The sequence below is a fragment of the Terrapene carolina genome, unplaced genomic scaffold, assembly GCF_002925995.2.
Source record: "Terrapene carolina triunguis isolate 2854851 unplaced genomic scaffold, T_m_triunguis-2.0 Scaffold113, whole genome shotgun sequence".
Lineage (NCBI taxonomy): Eukaryota > Metazoa > Chordata > Testudines > Emydidae > Terrapene > Terrapene triunguis.
In genome coordinates this window covers 5540680-5557004 of record NW_020664464.1, presented here as the reverse complement: position 1 = coordinate 5557004, position 16325 = coordinate 5540680, and the positions used below count along the sequence as shown (strand labels likewise).

General features: G+C 40.3%; 1 protein-coding gene across 2 annotated transcripts in view; it reads right to left on the bottom strand.

The window, feature by feature from the left end:
- DENND4C (DENN domain containing 4C) overlaps nt 1-16325 on the bottom strand; it is a 105591-nt gene that overhangs the window by 10365 nt on the left and 78901 nt on the right. For both annotated transcript variants that reach the window (XM_024193148.1, XM_024193149.1), the window contains 7 exons: nt 15380-15560; nt 13337-13446; nt 9072-9247; nt 7680-7862; nt 5141-5330; nt 4001-4246; nt 1111-1228 (listed from right to left, as the gene is read on the bottom strand). In XM_024193148.1, the coding sequence (XP_024048916.1) occupies nt 1111-1228; nt 4001-4246; nt 5141-5330; nt 7680-7862; nt 9072-9247; nt 13337-13446; nt 15380-15560 (1204 nt within the window). The remainder of the gene's footprint in view (nt 1-1110; nt 1229-4000; nt 4247-5140; nt 5331-7679; nt 7863-9071; nt 9248-13336; nt 13447-15379; nt 15561-16325) is intronic.

Genomic DNA, 16325 nt, shown 5'->3' with positions numbered 1-16325 from the left:
GGCAGAATCAATACATGGCAAAGTTGCATAGTAAGCAGCAAGCAAGGGGCATTTGTTGATGAAAGTCACGCCAGACACAGTGATCACTCCAATGATAGCCTGGATATAAAAGCAGGATTCAGTGCATTTGGTGAACATATTTTCCTGTTTTCCAGATATTTTCTGAATTTACTGCAACGGTACTATTTGGCCAGTTTTTCAGCACAAAAACCATTTAAAACAAACGCTTTGTTTCCTTGTTTACATCATATGAGTTTGTATTGGGGGTGTGCTAATTAAAGTTATAAATACAGTATTGGAAGATTCAAGTTGTCATTCATGTTTCATATGGATGTCACCAGCCCCTTATTAAAGAAAACAAAGCAAATGGCACTATCATCCTCCTCCCAGTACATTTTTTGATTCAATCAGTTTGCTTAGATTTAAAGCTCCTCTGGGGAGGGAACTCTTCTTCCTTGGTGTTTTACAGCTCTGAGCTCATTTCTTAAAGTTAAACACAAACAGAACAGCTCAGTGCAACAAGAAAATATTTGAGACTGATGTAATACAAGAGTACATAGTACACTGCACATGCATGTTTCAAACCTCTCCTGCTGTAGTGGAAAACCATGTGAATTGAAGCTAACGGCATAAACACTATAGCTACACATGGTAAATTAGGATGCAGAAAGGTGGCACCTATTTATTTATTTATTTTTTTAAAAACAAAAGCAAAATTTTATTTTAGAAAGATTTTTCTTTGTAGCAGTTCTTCCCTTTCATGACTGTACTGACAGGTCAGTAACATAGCAAGAAAGTTCAGACCCATGCCCTTACTGAAGTTTATGTACAGGCTGCTATTGATCAAATCCTTCCCCTATTTTATATCCGATACAGAAACATGCAAAGAATACTGCAATTTGTATATAAAGGAGGAAGACAACAAATGCTTTCATATCAGGTTTCACATAGTTTACATTGTATTGTCATTCAAAAAGTGGTGGGTGCTTTGCAAACAGAGGGGAAGACAGTTCTTGCCATGAAGAGCATACAATCTATAAAGAAGTCACAAGGTAAAAAGAAATGTTTAGCATCACCTCTCACTCCCCACCCCACACTTGTTTCACTTACTGAGATTTCTCCAAGTTATATATAGAGGCTCTCCAGGCTCTTGGTGAAGGTTGATGTTGTCCCACAGTAGCTGGATGTATACTAACTTACTGTCTTGAGACAGAGATGACAAAGGAAGCTAGAATGAGGGAAAGGGAAGTTTAAAGCGGTCAGCCCAGGATCATGTGATTAAAAACTTGATAACAGGCGCAAAAAGTGTTATTTCTTATCTCTGTTGCTGAAAAGATTTGTGCTATTCATTTTGAGACACAAAAATGGAGAGGCTAAACTGCAGATTTCATTTAGTAGGAATTGAATAGCGTATTGTTTGCACTGCAGTACTGAGTGGCTTTTTTTTATTTAGCTTAAACCCCTTCCTGCATGATATAGGCTAAACCAAAAAAGACCACTCGTACTGGCATCTATTCAGGCTGTATTGATAGAAATATATTATTTGTATTGCATGAACGCTTAGGAGCCTGAGTCACAGGCCACGGCCCTAGTGTACTATGCACTGTACAAATGCAAACAAAGAGATGGTTCTTACCCCGCTGGTAGTATGTGCCTGACGCACTACTAGCAGATGGTGATCCTGCTGCAAAAGGCTTTACATTACCTTTCTGTTGGTTTCCAAGCTCCAAGAAAGGAAAGCATTTGGACTCTATCTAACAGGTGGGACTGTTTGTACAGCAGGTTGGGAAAGGCAGCTGCTCACAGGTATTTACTAAGAACACAAATTAGCCCTAGTAACACCACACACCTAATCGGTTGGTTATCGCAGACACATGAAACTCATAATTACAGCTCAATTTTTCATAACTTTTGTAAGATTAGAAGTGCCTTCTGAATGACTATGAACTTGCTGCATGAATCAGAAGTGAGAGCTGGACAAGAAAGCTGTGTAGTTCATTCCAAGTCAGTGTAGGCTTTCCCCTAATAATACAGGGTATTTTCCAATTTAGCTTGTCAAGTTTCCCAAGTGATGAGTCTTCAGCCACATCTGTTAGACTATTCCATTACATGGTTCAAATACCTGATGACTTCTAGTATACACATTTGGCACATGTGCAGAAGTCAGATGTGTTCCTATCTTTGAAAAAAATCTGGCCCTTAAAAGAAAGGATGAAATTCCAGAAAATAATGCACCCAATTCTCTAGTCTTTTCTTACATTTTTATATGATGTGACTCAATGAAGTTATAACAAAAAACTGGTGGAATGAAGCATGGAATCCAGCCCAATATCTGAGAGATTTCACAGTGTGGTAGGGAATCTGCCTTGCTGTGATGTGTTATAACTTAAAGCTGCTGTTCATGAGTTAGAATTCCCCAGAGCTTCTTTCTACCCCCGACCATCAACAGCCATTGAGAAGAATCTCACTTAGTAGCTTTTGAAAATCTATAAAAGGATGTAGTGGCATTACACCCCATATTCCTCATAGAGATATGGTTATGATATGGATTATGGCATAACTAAGATGTATTTTATGCAAAATGGGTCATGTAAGACATCATTGGAAAGGTTATGATTTACTGAACATGATTATCCTATTTGTATGCATGTATCATTTTTGTATCTGAAGTTACGAATATTGTCCATGCATCTATTACAAATGTGTTTACACCTGGGGGATGCCCACTAGACGGAATGCAATCCGTCTGGATGGCCGGTTGGGAAAGGCCACTAGGGGAAAAAAAACAGGTCTTTGAAGATGCTTATCTCCCTCTTCCTGGGAAGCCTTCCTGGGGACGCTGCAAACAGCCTTTGAGTTATGGCTGCAGGAACATGTGACCAAGTCACCTGGTATGGGACTCTATGATGATAGTGTTTTTCCACTGATTGGGGGCAGGAATCACACTGGGAGACAAAAGATTCCCGTCATATGCAAAATCTATTTAAGGCAGGGGAGTGTCATCATCGTGGTTCGTTCGTTCATCATTGACTCCCCACCCAAGAAAGGGGACTCCTGGAAACACTTGAGAGCAAAAAGACTGGATTAGGGGAGAAGGACTGATCCCAGGCAAGAGGGTTGTCTGGCCTGTGAAAAGAATATCTGGAGTTTTAAGCTGCAAGCAAGTACTGCTTGCCTTCAAGAATCTCTGCAATCTGCCTACAACATCTAGGGCGAGAATTTGCTACTTATAACCAGTTTCTTTAGTATATTAAGCTTAGATTCCGTGTTTGTTTCATTTGCTAGGTAATCTGCTTTGATCTGTTTGCTAAATCTTATAATCACTTAAAATCTATATTTTGTAGTTAATAAATTTGCTTTGTTTTGCCTAAAACCAGTGTGTGTGTAAATCATAATTTGGGGCAGAAAGCTGTGTATATCCCTCTCCACATTGAGCTTAGGCTGTACAATTCTCTGTGCAATGCAAGATGGTACAATTTTGGGTTTACACTCCAGAGGGGGGTGTGCACTTGAGTACTGGGCAGTTCCTTAGCTGAACCTTCCCATGCAGAGCTGATCTCAGCATCTGTATGAATAGCTGCAGCTGGGTGCATCCCTACCTTTATGTGTGCTGGTTAAGTGCAGTCTAAAACTTGAGGGAGGGCTTGGCTGGCTTGCCTCAGCAATACAGTGTAAAGGGAGGTCAGGCTGGTGGGCCAGGCGGGCTCACTGGTACCCCAGTCCCAGGCAGCACCCCAAAAGGGGGGTGGTGGGGAAAAACCCATCAGATGCCATGGCTAGAGAACAGTTTGACCAGCAGCCAAGTGCTCTTTTCACTCATCATCCAAGATAAGATTCCTTTTACCAATATTAGAAGTAGAAATGTACGATTTGGTATTAAAAAAAAAAATCTAGATTTTAAACTATTGTCAAGCAAGGTTTTCCTGACATTTTCTATAAACAAAAATAATTCAATATGCTGCAATGTTTGTGCATGACCAATTACTCTTAAGGCACCTACCTGCACCCCGTCATTACAGTGTTCCGATGTCAGAATGAGTCCTGGCAAGTTGCTAGGTAGATCCAAGCGCCGGAAATACCAAACTAGGTTCCAGAAAATGATGGGATGTTGGTTGATAAATGTGGATGTATGAATCACTTGTTCCCCCTCATTCTCTAACAAGGATTCAAGCTCTTTACGTAGCACCAGAGGGCTCAAGTAGGGCACAGACAGAGGGAGAGGATTGGGCCTTTTCCCTAAAGGATCCTGAAAGAACAGCAGCAATTGTTACTTTACAAAGTCAAAGACTTTCGGCCCCCAGAAATACTTTTGAGGATCATTTCCCACAGCAATCTTAAATTGCACTGCTGCAGAACTAACATTTCTAAGTCTTTGGAGGTAATGAATGCACGACAGATATACCGGGGCTGTCAGTTTTGATTTCTGAACTTTCCCTTCTCTTTCCTCACAAAAACAGAGCTTGTTAAAATAATTGCTCTACAGAAGATTAAAAACAATGTTGCAATACATTAGAATGCAAGTCTATCAGGAGGCAGTTTAAATGGAAAACAAACTTCACTGTTGAACAGCAGCCACTCGAAGTCCATCAGAAGGAGAGAGACATCCTTGTTAACATGGAAGTACTTATTGTAATGAACTCTATTCCCCTGCCCCCTTCTCTCCCCACAGGATATACCATCTGAACAATTTTTTGGTGGGGAGGACAGGCGGTACATGAAGGGAATGACTTGCATATACCTCTTGGAATAATATGCTATTTATTATGATTAGATGGTCAATTCCAGAATGCTGGTCACTTGTTTATAAATTTCTGATCCCTTTAGAAAGGTTAAGGAAAAGTCTGTATTTCCAGAGGGAGAATTTCAAATCAAGACGCACTACTTAAAATGTATACAGGAAAGTAAATCCTTTCAACCATGTCAGAGCAACTGAACCATGGAAAGACCTAAGATATCAAGACACACTTAGAAGAAAATACTTTACTTTTACGGAAAGGGTCAATATACATTTGAGCCTGGTAGTGCCCACATTATTCAAGAATGGGAAGCAGCAGTAAATCTCTCAGGATGTTGTTCAGGCAGCAATTCATTAGCACTGGGTTAGATTCACTTAATATCAAACATCTTATTTGCAACCTACCACAACTTCTTGCAAGCTATTTGGAAGACTAACTGTTGAAATGCCATGAGATGGTCTGTGTGTGAGATCAATATTTTGCAGAGGGCCTCCAACACTGTGGCTCCGAGTCAAAGATGCTCCTCGTTTTGATGAATTGATAACAGACGTCTTCATAGCCCTGGGGCCCTCACTCTGTTCTTCTGGCACATCACTATTTGGGTTTCAGAAGAGAATATGTTAACATATTGCTACTCAGCAACGCTTACTGACAGACAGCAACCAGAGAAAGACTCTCACATAGGTGTACCGGGTAGTTTTCTATTGAAAGGAAAGCCTCAATCATTGGGTTGGCACCACACTATTCCACAGAAAAACTCAGCACAATATTAAAAAAAAAAGGTCACATTTTAAAAGAACATTTCCGTATCAACTGTGAAAAGCACTTGAAAGTTTTTAACTAAAACCTGCCGTTATGGAGCCTATGACTCTAGTGCAGCCACCTTGCTTAGAAACAGAGCTGGACAAGAACTGCAAAGTATTTTCTATCAATACATACTTACTATTTCAGATTAATTTATTTTGGTCATGCTCACATTTTACATCACCTTTCTTTGTGTTTGCTTTCTCTGAATGGTCATGCAATTGAGTTTTAAGCGTAAGTGTTGTGACAGACCCAGGCCAGTGGGGTATAGGAGTCTGGTAGAAGGCAAATATACTGGCCACTGGATGAACAATTTTCTGTTCCCTGAATGACCAGAGCAGGGGCTGCCCTAGAGCAATCAGAATCAATTATGACTCTAGCGTCAATTATGACTCTAGAATCAATTATGACTCTAGAATCAATTATGACAAGCAGGCTAATCAGGACACCTGGTTTAAAAAGGACCTCCCATCAGTTAGTAGGGGTGTGTGCAAAGAGCAGGGAGTGAGAAGGTGTGCTGCTGGAGGAGTGAAGAGTTCAAGTGTGATCAGGATCAGGAGGAAGATCCTGCAGTGAGATAAAGAAGGTGCTGGGGAAGGGCATGGGGAAGTAGCCCAGGGAGTTGTTGCTGTCACGCAGCTGATACAGGGAATATTGTAGACAGCTGCTATCCACAGGGCCCTGGCTGGAACCCGGTGTAGAGGGTGGGCCCAGGTTCCCCCCATCCCTCCAACTCCTGATCGGACACAGGAGGAGTTGACCTGGTCTGTGAGAAACACCAGAAGGGAAGGTCTAAATTGGAAAGGGATCTGGCCTGTCCCCGACCCACTAGGTGGGACACAGACTGTGGGGATTGTTCTCCGTTTCCCCCATGCTGGCCAGTGATGAGGTTAGCTGAGTGGACGGCAGGTTTGAGCCACTACCAAAAGTGGCCAAACTGAGGGCTGCTGTGAATCTCTGAGGCAAGCAAATCCACCTATAAGCGCGGGACCCACCAAGGCAGAGGCGGAACTTTGTCACAGTGTTCACGGAAAGCAAATTTATAAAGGACATGCATAAACGTTCGCAAAAATCCTTAATTTTAATATCATGCTAGAAGTGCTCCCACACTCTTGCTGTCAGGGACTAATCTTTAAAATTCGGTTACTTTATAACAAATACAATTTTTTTAAAATCAGTCTTCTTCCACATATTTTGTAGCAGAAGAGGGGTTAAATTCATGGGATGAAATTTTAGTTGCAAATTATCTGTTTGGCTCCACTGAGACATTTGTGATAGAGTTAAGAGACACTAGTGTAAGATGATAAACCAGTTTAAATCTTTGAACATCAGATCAACGAATATTACACAAAATACGTCATGTTCACACCTTAACAGTCTCACTCAGAAGGGCATAATTGAGTTACTCAAATTTTCCAAACATAAAATTTTAAAGTTTTCATTAAATTTGAGTTTGATAAAAATTTTGTTGAAAATTCAATTAACAAAAGCTCCCCCCCCCAAAAAAATAAAAAATTTGCTCGTTTTTTTAACCAGTTCTACACAACATAGGGCTACTGACTCTCATGCTTCTTTACAAACTGCCACAAAAGAGTGATAGCTTTTCTACGATAGTGTTAATATTGCATATTATAGAACTGCTTATGCTAAGCACTCCAAAACCTCTTACCTTAAAGAGATGATTCCGAACAAATTGATTATTTCCATAATATAATAAACTGTATTAATTCCATATACTGGAAAAGTGCATGCTTAAAATTACTTTAAAAATACACATTAAAATTCATAGGAAATTGCTCCAAGTTCACGTATAACTGAATTACAGATTCAACTGCAGTTCTATAGGCAGACTGCTTTTAAGGCACTAATTCATAGAGATTAACTTAAAGCAATCAGCTAACAAGTATACTTACAAGGTGCAAAAAGTGAGGGAAAACCAACCAATGATAATAGTAAGAATGACTTTTCTATATCATATTTGGCACACTAGCGTTTAATATACAGTGGGACAACAGTATGCTAAATTTTCACTTTTCAATAAGAAACACAATATTGAAAGTGCTAGTAATTTCTAACAGTACCATCACAAAAGTATTTTGTTTAGAAACTAAGAACTGTTTTCCCCTTTCTCCCCAATACCTTTGCTCAGTTGCAGAGCTGGTTTCTTCAGCTATGGTCTGGTTGGACTTTAGGTGATCTGAAAAACTGATCAAATCAGCAACAGCAGGACTGGACACAGGTTTCTGCTCCAGAGGATCAGTGGTTAATGGAATATTTCCACTATGTAAACTATCTCCAGATGTACTTTGTTTCAGAAAAAAGCTAAACAATGACATGAACAAGAGAAGGGGGGGGGAGAAGCGGGAGGCATTAAACACATACATTTATGTATGTTTAAAAAAAAAGTTGATTTTCCAAATATTTAGTCAATTACAAAAGAAAAAAGAAGCACTGTACATAAACCCTCTTCCAAAATCACAACAGTAAGACTTGCACTGAGCTCCAGAATGCAACTGACATCCCCCTGTCATTACTACAAATATAGAGAGAAAACACCAAACATGTGAAGTTAGTCCACATGCTACCCTATTCTGCCATCTGCAGAGTTTAAAAAAAAAGTCCACTTTGGTTTGGGTAAGTAACCACTTTAAATAATATTTTGTTGTTTCACAATAAAAAGATTTGCTACATCAAGACCATGTATAATTAAAGATGCAACATCATCTTGTTTTCCTAGTGATCTTTTATGTATAAGCTTTATAGATACTTTGGCTCTCCCAGGCTTACTTAAGTCGTAAGGAATAGGTAGCTTATCGCTAGTTCATACCACTAATGACAACATGTGCTATGTGAGATCATTTTAAAATTATGGTCAGATTGTGATATTTTTGTCATCTGTCTTCACCATTCAGTTTAATGTGGCAGAATACAAAGTTATTGGAAGGGTTGTATATAAAAAGGCTCTCTGGGCTATGGGTCTCATGGTCCTGTTAATTAGCCAAGTTCTGTACCAACTTAAAACTGATATCCTGCAATAATGTGACTCTTGCTAAACCAGTCTTGGAGGGAAAAACCTTGCTTGTTGACGTTTACAAAGTGTTCTATATATAAAACCTTTTTGAAAAGCTAGTTTAAAAAGCTGTACATACATTAACCTTGATATAAAAAAACAAAACAAGAAACAAAGACAGATATTCTGCCTTCCAAATGGTTACATTTATGGGGCACACACTCATGAAAATGAGACGTTTGGCAAGTGTAAATGACTAACCTGAGAGTTCAATCCTTTCTAGCTGCAATTACTATAATCTTCAATGGCTTACAATATTTTTAGTATGCTTTACCCCAATCACGATTGTACAAACAGGGAAACTGCTAGTGATGTGTCCCAGCTGTATATGGTAATAAGCGTCTTTGTTTTGTTCCTTCCCCGAAAGAGCCTTAACTTCTGAATATGAATAATTTTATAACAACACAAATTTTGAAGTTGTGTAAAGTGGGAAAGGTAAAGCTCTTGGCAAACCCACTAACCTCGCAGATCCACGCAAGTCTTTAAACTCCACATTAAGAAGAGGTAAGAAGGTGTTTTTACAAAATGGACATGTGGTGTTCAAGTTAGAGTCATCTGCAGCCCATCCAGCCATAATTTCTTCATCATAAACCAGTGCTCCACAAACTCTGCACTGAGAACAGCTTGACATCAGGACCTACAACAGAGAATGAATATTAGCCTTTTTCACACAGTTTTATAGGTGTAGCAAACACAGTGGCCCAGCAGATAAGAAAGGGGAAAAAATTCATAGGCAGGAGTTGTAGACCAAGCATCTCAGAGAGGTGATTAAGAAAAAGCAGAAAGCCTACAAGGAGTGGAAGATGGGAGGGATTAGCAAGGAAAGCTACCTTATTGAGGTCAGAACATGTAGGGATAAAGTGAGAAAGGCCAAAAGCCATGTAGAGTTGGACCTTGCAAAGGGACTTAAAACCAATAGTAAAAAGGTTCTATAGCCATATAAATAAGAAGAAAACAAAGAAAGAAGAAGTGGGACCGCTAAACACTGAGGATGGAATGGAGGTTAAGAATAATCTAGGCATGGCCCAATATCTAAACAAATACTTTGCCTCAGTCTTTAATGAGGAGCTTAGGGATAACGGTAGGATGACAAATGGGAATGAGGATATGGAGGTAGATATTACCACATCCGAGGTAGAAGCCAAACTCGAACAGCTTAATGGGACTAAATTGGGGGTGGGGGTGGGGGGGCAGATAATCTTCATCCAAGAAGATTAAAGGAACTGGCACATGAAATTGCAAGCCCATTAGCAAGAATTTTTAATGAATCAGTAAACTCCAGGGTTGTACCGTATGACTGGAGAATTGCTAACATAGTTCCTATTTTTAAGAAAGGGGAAAAAAAGTGATCCGAGTAACTATAGGCCTGTTAGTTTGACATCTGTAGTATGCAAGGTCTTGGAAAAAATTTTGAAGGAGAAAGTAGTTAAGGACATTGAGGTCAATGGTAATTGGGACAAAATACAACATGGTTTTACAAAAGTTAGATCGTGCCAAACCAACCTGATCTCCTTCTTTGAGAAGGTAACAGATTTTTTAGACAAAGGAAACGCAGTGGATCCAGTTTACCTCGATTTCAGGAAGGCATTTGATACGGTTCCACATGGGGAATTATTAGCTAAATTGGAAAAGATGGGGATCAATATGAAAATTGAAAGGTGGATAAGGAACTGGTTAAAGGGGAGACTACAACGGGTCATACTGAAAGGTGAACTGTCAGGCTGGAAGGAGGTTACTAGTGGAGTTCCTCCGGGATCGGTTTTGGGACCAATCTTATTTAATCTTTTTATTACTGACCTTGGCATAAAAAGTGGGAATGTGCTAATAAAGTTTGCGGATGACAAAGCTGGGAGGTATTGCCAATACAGAGAAGGACCGGGATATCATACAGGAAGATCTGGATGACCTTGTAAACTGGAATAATAGTAATAGGATGAAATTTAATAGTGAAAAGTGCAAGGTCATGCATTTAGGGATTAATAACAAGAATTTTGGTTATAAATTGGGGACACATCAGTTGGAAGTAACAGAGGAGGTAAAGGACCTCAGAGTATTGGTTGATCACAGGATGACTATGAGCCGCCAATGTGATATGGCCATTAAAAAAAGCTAATGTGGTCTTGGGATGCATCAGGCGAGGTATTTCCAGTAGAGATAAGGAGGTGTTAGTACCGTTATACAAGGCACTGGTGAGACCTCATCTGGAATATTGTGTGCAGTTCTGGTCTCCCATGTTTAAGAAGGATGAATTCAAACTGGAACAGGTACAGAGAAGGGCTACTAGGATGATCCGAGGAATGGAAAACCTGTCTTATGAAAGGAGACTCAAAGAGCTTGGCTTGTTTAGCCTAACCAAAAGAAGGCTGAGGGGAGATATGATTGCTCTTTGTTATATTTATAGAGAGATAAATATCAGGGAGGGAGAGGAATTATTCAAACTTAGTACCAATGTGGACACAAGAACAAATGGATATAAACTGGACATTAGGAAGTTTAGACTTGAAATTAGATGAAGGTTTCTAACCATTAGAGGAGTGAAGTTCTGGAACAGCCTTCCAAGGGGAGAAGTGGGGGCAAAAGACATATCTGGCTTCAAGACTAAGCTTGATAAGTTTATGGAGGGATGGTATGATGGGATAGCCTAATTTTGGCAATTAAATTGATCTTTGATTATTAGCAGGTAAATATGCCCAATGGTCTGTGATGGGATGTTAGATGGGGTGGGATCTGAGTTACTACAGAGAATTCTTTCCTGGGTGCTGGCTGGTGAGTCTTGCCCACATGCTCAGGGTTTCACTGATCGCCATATTTGGGGTCGGGAACGATTTTTCCTCCAGGGCAGATGGGCAGAGGCCCTGGAGGTTTTTCGCCTTCCTCTGCAGCGTGGGGCACGGGTCACTTGCTGGAGGATTCTCTGCACCTTGAGGTCTTTAAACCACGATTTGAGGACTTCAATAACTCAGACATAGGTTAGGGGTTTGTTACAGGAGTGGGTGGGTGAGATTCTGTGGCCTACATTGTGCAGGAGGTCAGGCTAGATGATCATAATGGTCCCTTCTGACCTTAAAGTCTATGAGTCTATATGGCATCAGAATGACAGTCTGAAGATCTCAGCCCTGCCACTTACTCGCTATGCTAAAGGCCACTTGGTTAGCCTTTTTGTGGATTGCTGTCTACCTATAAAATGGGAACAACATTCATCCATTTTGTCAAGTGATTTGAGATCTATTAAAAGCACTATTTAAGTGCTAAATAAATAAGAACAGCTCTTATTTAGCAATTACATGCCACTTTTGACACATTCAACATACATGAAGCATACAAACATTAACACTGACAAAATGCCTCTAAAGTGTTTATTATAAATCTGTACGTTCCTGTTTTTACTAGGCCTTTACAAATAAGGACACTTTGTAAAAGCTTCACACATTGAAAACATGGATGTGTGGAGGAACACTGAAGAAATCTGCAGCTTTTCTCAATCTCCATCACAAGGCAGGAAGGAGTTCAAATGCACACACTTACTCCTTTTACCTTTTCTATCATGAGATACAATACTGCAGAATTATATGTAAAACAAATTCCACACATGGAGCTGGTAAATGATGTTGAAACATAGCTTGATGCCAATAATGTTAAGTTTTGTAGTTCTAGCTGTGATCAGGGATGATCTGGGTTACATTCAGATAGTAATGAGAGATAGAGCTATGTTTTGCTCTTTTTAACTTGGTTGGTTGAAGCAAGTTTTCACTGGTGGAAGTCCCAGGACTTGGTGAGGTCCAGTTTTAAAAGAATCAAGTAATGGAGGAGGGGATGGACTATAGGACCTCTATTCTTTTCAAGTCTATTTTCTATGACTCCCATTTTCTTGGAGTTTCATTCTTTGAACACAATGGGTTGCACTTCAAAGTCTGTAGTAAGGATTTTTTTTTACTATCCTTTATTTTTCATCACACTATGTAGTGCAACAGTTAGATAGGCTCCTCAATCCTCCAGGAAATCAAACAGTTGTTTAAAACAGAGAGACTGTTTGGGTCCTGGATACCTGAATTGAAAGAGCTGCAGGAACTGCTATCATGAGGCAAAGCGGTTTGTGTTAGTCATGTAGACATCAAACAAAAGGTTAAAATGCACCAATAGGCAGCGATGGGAGATGCTGAAGGCAGCATGCTAATTCAGTTTCCCATTAGGCCTTGTCTACACTACCTCAGTAAGTCAACCTAAGTTACACTACTCCAGCCACGTGAATAACATAACTGGAGTCAACATAGCTTAGGTCGACTTACCACAGTGTCTACACTGTGCTGCATCAACAGGAGACACTTTCCCTTCAACTTACCTTACTCTTCTCGCTTCCATGGAGTACTAGAGTCAACCGGAGAGCACTCTGCTGTTGATTTAGCAGGTCTTCACCAAACCTGCTAAATCGACCCCCGCTGCATCGATCAAAGCAGTGTAAGTGTAGACATGGCCTTAGTAAGGAGTAGTTATCAAAGAAGAATGATTCTGAAGGAACTTGGTTGTCCCCTCCCCCCCCTTGTTTATTTAAATTCATTTGTATTTAAAATTACTGTAGGATTTGACCCTGAAGGTGTTGAACTCTTCCTAATGAAGTTAACAGAATGAAAGGGCATTTTGCACCATGAGAATATAAGAAGCCCATATACTGAGTGTGTTTCTTCATACCAAAATATTTTTTAAAATAAAAACTTAGACATCATTTTACCTCCATTGCACAGTTCTGGAAGATGCTGGACAAACTGGTATTGTGGGAGGATCCATGTTCTGACTTCTCAGAATCCAGACCTTTCATACTTCTTGGGAACGAAACCTCACCTGTATAGGAGTAGTTAGATTCTTTATCCAAAGTAAATGCAGTTTATTTTTCTTCAAATGGATAGTTTCACTAACCCAGAAAAAAAGTGACATTGCCAAGACTACAGAAGAATTAGTTCCAAGATTCTGTATGAGTAAGTTTATAGCAGCAATATTGTTATGTAAACATTATAATAGAGTCCTATATTTGCCATCAGCATTTCCAAGTAGTTTTTGTGCATCATTAATAAATATATGATATATTGGCACAAGAAAATTGGGGGGGGGAAAAGGAAAAGTGATAGGAATGATATGTCTAACAGATTTCACCAAAGAGAAAGGAAGTTGAAGAGCAAAAAGAATTGTCCAACTATTTGTTATTGTACAATGCCTACATCTCTTGAATATTGATATAGCCACACAAAGAACAAGAAAAGGAAACCAATGAGAAGAAACACCAAGCTAGGGGTGCAAGTGTCACATCAGGTGCTCACTGGTTTTGGCTGAGCCAAAAAATAGGATAAGCCTGTGGGTGATACTAAGGGTTGGGGGGAGGGAGGGGTCAACTTCTTTATTCAACCGGAAAAAAAAACCTAGCAAAACCATCAAAATCCTGCTGCCCAAGTGGAGTATAGGCTGGGATCAGTTCCAGAGAGGAAACCCCCATTAGTCCCATTTGTTCAGAGTCCTGGTCAACTTCTGCCACTCACAGCAGGCAGTCTTGACTGAGCCTTTCCTTTCCAAGGAAAGTCCCCCATCTGCAGGCTGCAATCCTTAGGTCTGCAATCCATATCCCTCTAGGCATGTGCATTCCCCTGGTTAGGGCAGCTGCTCTCCAAACCTGACTCTTCTCCCTTATATAATATTCCCTCCTGATGAGAAGTATGTGGAAGGCCCTCCCTCCAGACTTAACATTTCTAGTAGATGTTGCAGGATGGGGCGAATTTAAGTCCCACTACCCAGGATAGACCATTAGTCCCTTCCTGTCCTGGGCCAGAGTGGTTTGTAATCCTGATCACTGAGGATATCAAGCTTCATTCAGTTTTAGAACTGAGAAGAAGACACCAACAACGTACACACTTAGATATACCCACTAACCACTTCAGAGCTTCACAACAACTCAGCACCCAGCAGCTCCTATTATTCAAAATGGTGCTGAGCACTTTTGAAGATCTGATCTGGCCACAACATTTAGATGGCTAAATGAGAGCTCTTTGAAAAATCTGGCTGCTCATTTTTTATTTATTATTATTATTATTAATATTAATATTCTGGGGATACTCATGTATAGAACGCTGATTTTATATGAATAAAGGCACGTCTTCACTACCCGCTGATCCGGCGGGTAGCAATCGGTCTATCGGGAATCGACTTACCGCGTCTAGTGAAGACGCGATAAAATCGATCCCTGATGGCTCTACCGTCGACTCCGGAAATCCACCGCGGCAAGAGGCGGTAGCAGAGTCGACGGCGGCGCGGCAGCGGTCGACTTGCCGCCGTCCTCACAGCCAGGTAAGTCGACCTAAAATACGCCACTTCAGCTACGCTATTCACGTAGCTGAAGTTGCGTATCTTAGGTCGACCCCCGCTGTAGTGTAGACCTAGCCTAAGTAGGTTTAGCATAGCTATAAGAATTAGACAAAAAAGAAAAGATGTAATATCTTCCAGGCTCTCCAGACTCAGGAAACCCTGTTATAGCTGACTATCTTGTACAAAGCACTATGAACATATTTTGTTCTACATAACAAAGAGATGTATTCACTATGTTGTACTTACAAGAGAAGGCTATTAGTCTTTCCAAAGTGTATCAACTCACATTTGCAGATGAATACTTGTGTTTGATAGTGCTACTGATCCCATTGCATTGAGCCATTTCACTCTTGTATTGATGTACAGCAGCTTCCCCTTTTCATTATATTCCAAAAATAGTGAATTAGGAAGGAACAATTCAAACCTGTTGTGTAGTGCTGTTTCCCTACATCTCCGCTGCTGTTGCTGCTGCCAAGACTGGTAGTGCTTTGTGTGAGTTCACTGGTTACCAACCCAGGGATTCCTGGTTTTGGTGACAGATTGTCTCCTAAGATATGATCTTCAAAACCAGGAGGAAAGGTGAAGTCTGGTCGATGGGTTTCTTCCTTTAATTCAAAAAGAAGGAACTTAACATTTTTTCCCAGTATTTTCAGAACCACATGTATTTCTTTGACATTTAATCATTATTAAAAGTAATTCATGCAGCGCTATAGGTTTACACTTTCTTTACAAAACAGATTACGTCTCATCCCGACCCATACAGTCCAAGTGAGGCAAGTCATACCGGCAAGAAAACACATTGGCGAAGAGCTCATGGAAGGAAGGACACCGCAGACTACTGGTGGTAAGGAGAGCTGACAGAAGAGAGTTTTAAGAAAGGATTTGAAGGAGGAGAATATTCGTGACAAAACAGAACATTGATCATTTGCAGGTGCAGGATCAGTGAGAAAAAACAGGTGCAAAGTCCAAGGCGGGGAGACAAAAAATAGGGAGTACTAAGGGCAAAAGCAGGAGAAAAAGAAAGGAATGGTAGTTGAAGTAAAGGAGAGCACAGACATAGGTGAGGGTAAGAAAGTCTGTAGGGCCTTGGAAGTGAGGACAAACTGAGTTTCTGGTAAAAAGAAATAAAAAGGGATCTAAAGAGTAGAGTGACAACAGTTAGAATGGCAGGAGAAGATTATTTCAGCAATTGCATTTTGGATAGATTGGAGGGGGACAGATGAGAATGGCAGAAAGACCAAAAAAAGCAAAAGTTACAGTTTTGGATACTGGATATAGGGAAGAGTCAGAAAGATGACCTAGAAAAGGGGTCGGCAACGGTGGCACATGAGCTGATTTTTGATGGCACACGGCGGCAGGCTGAGTGGCTC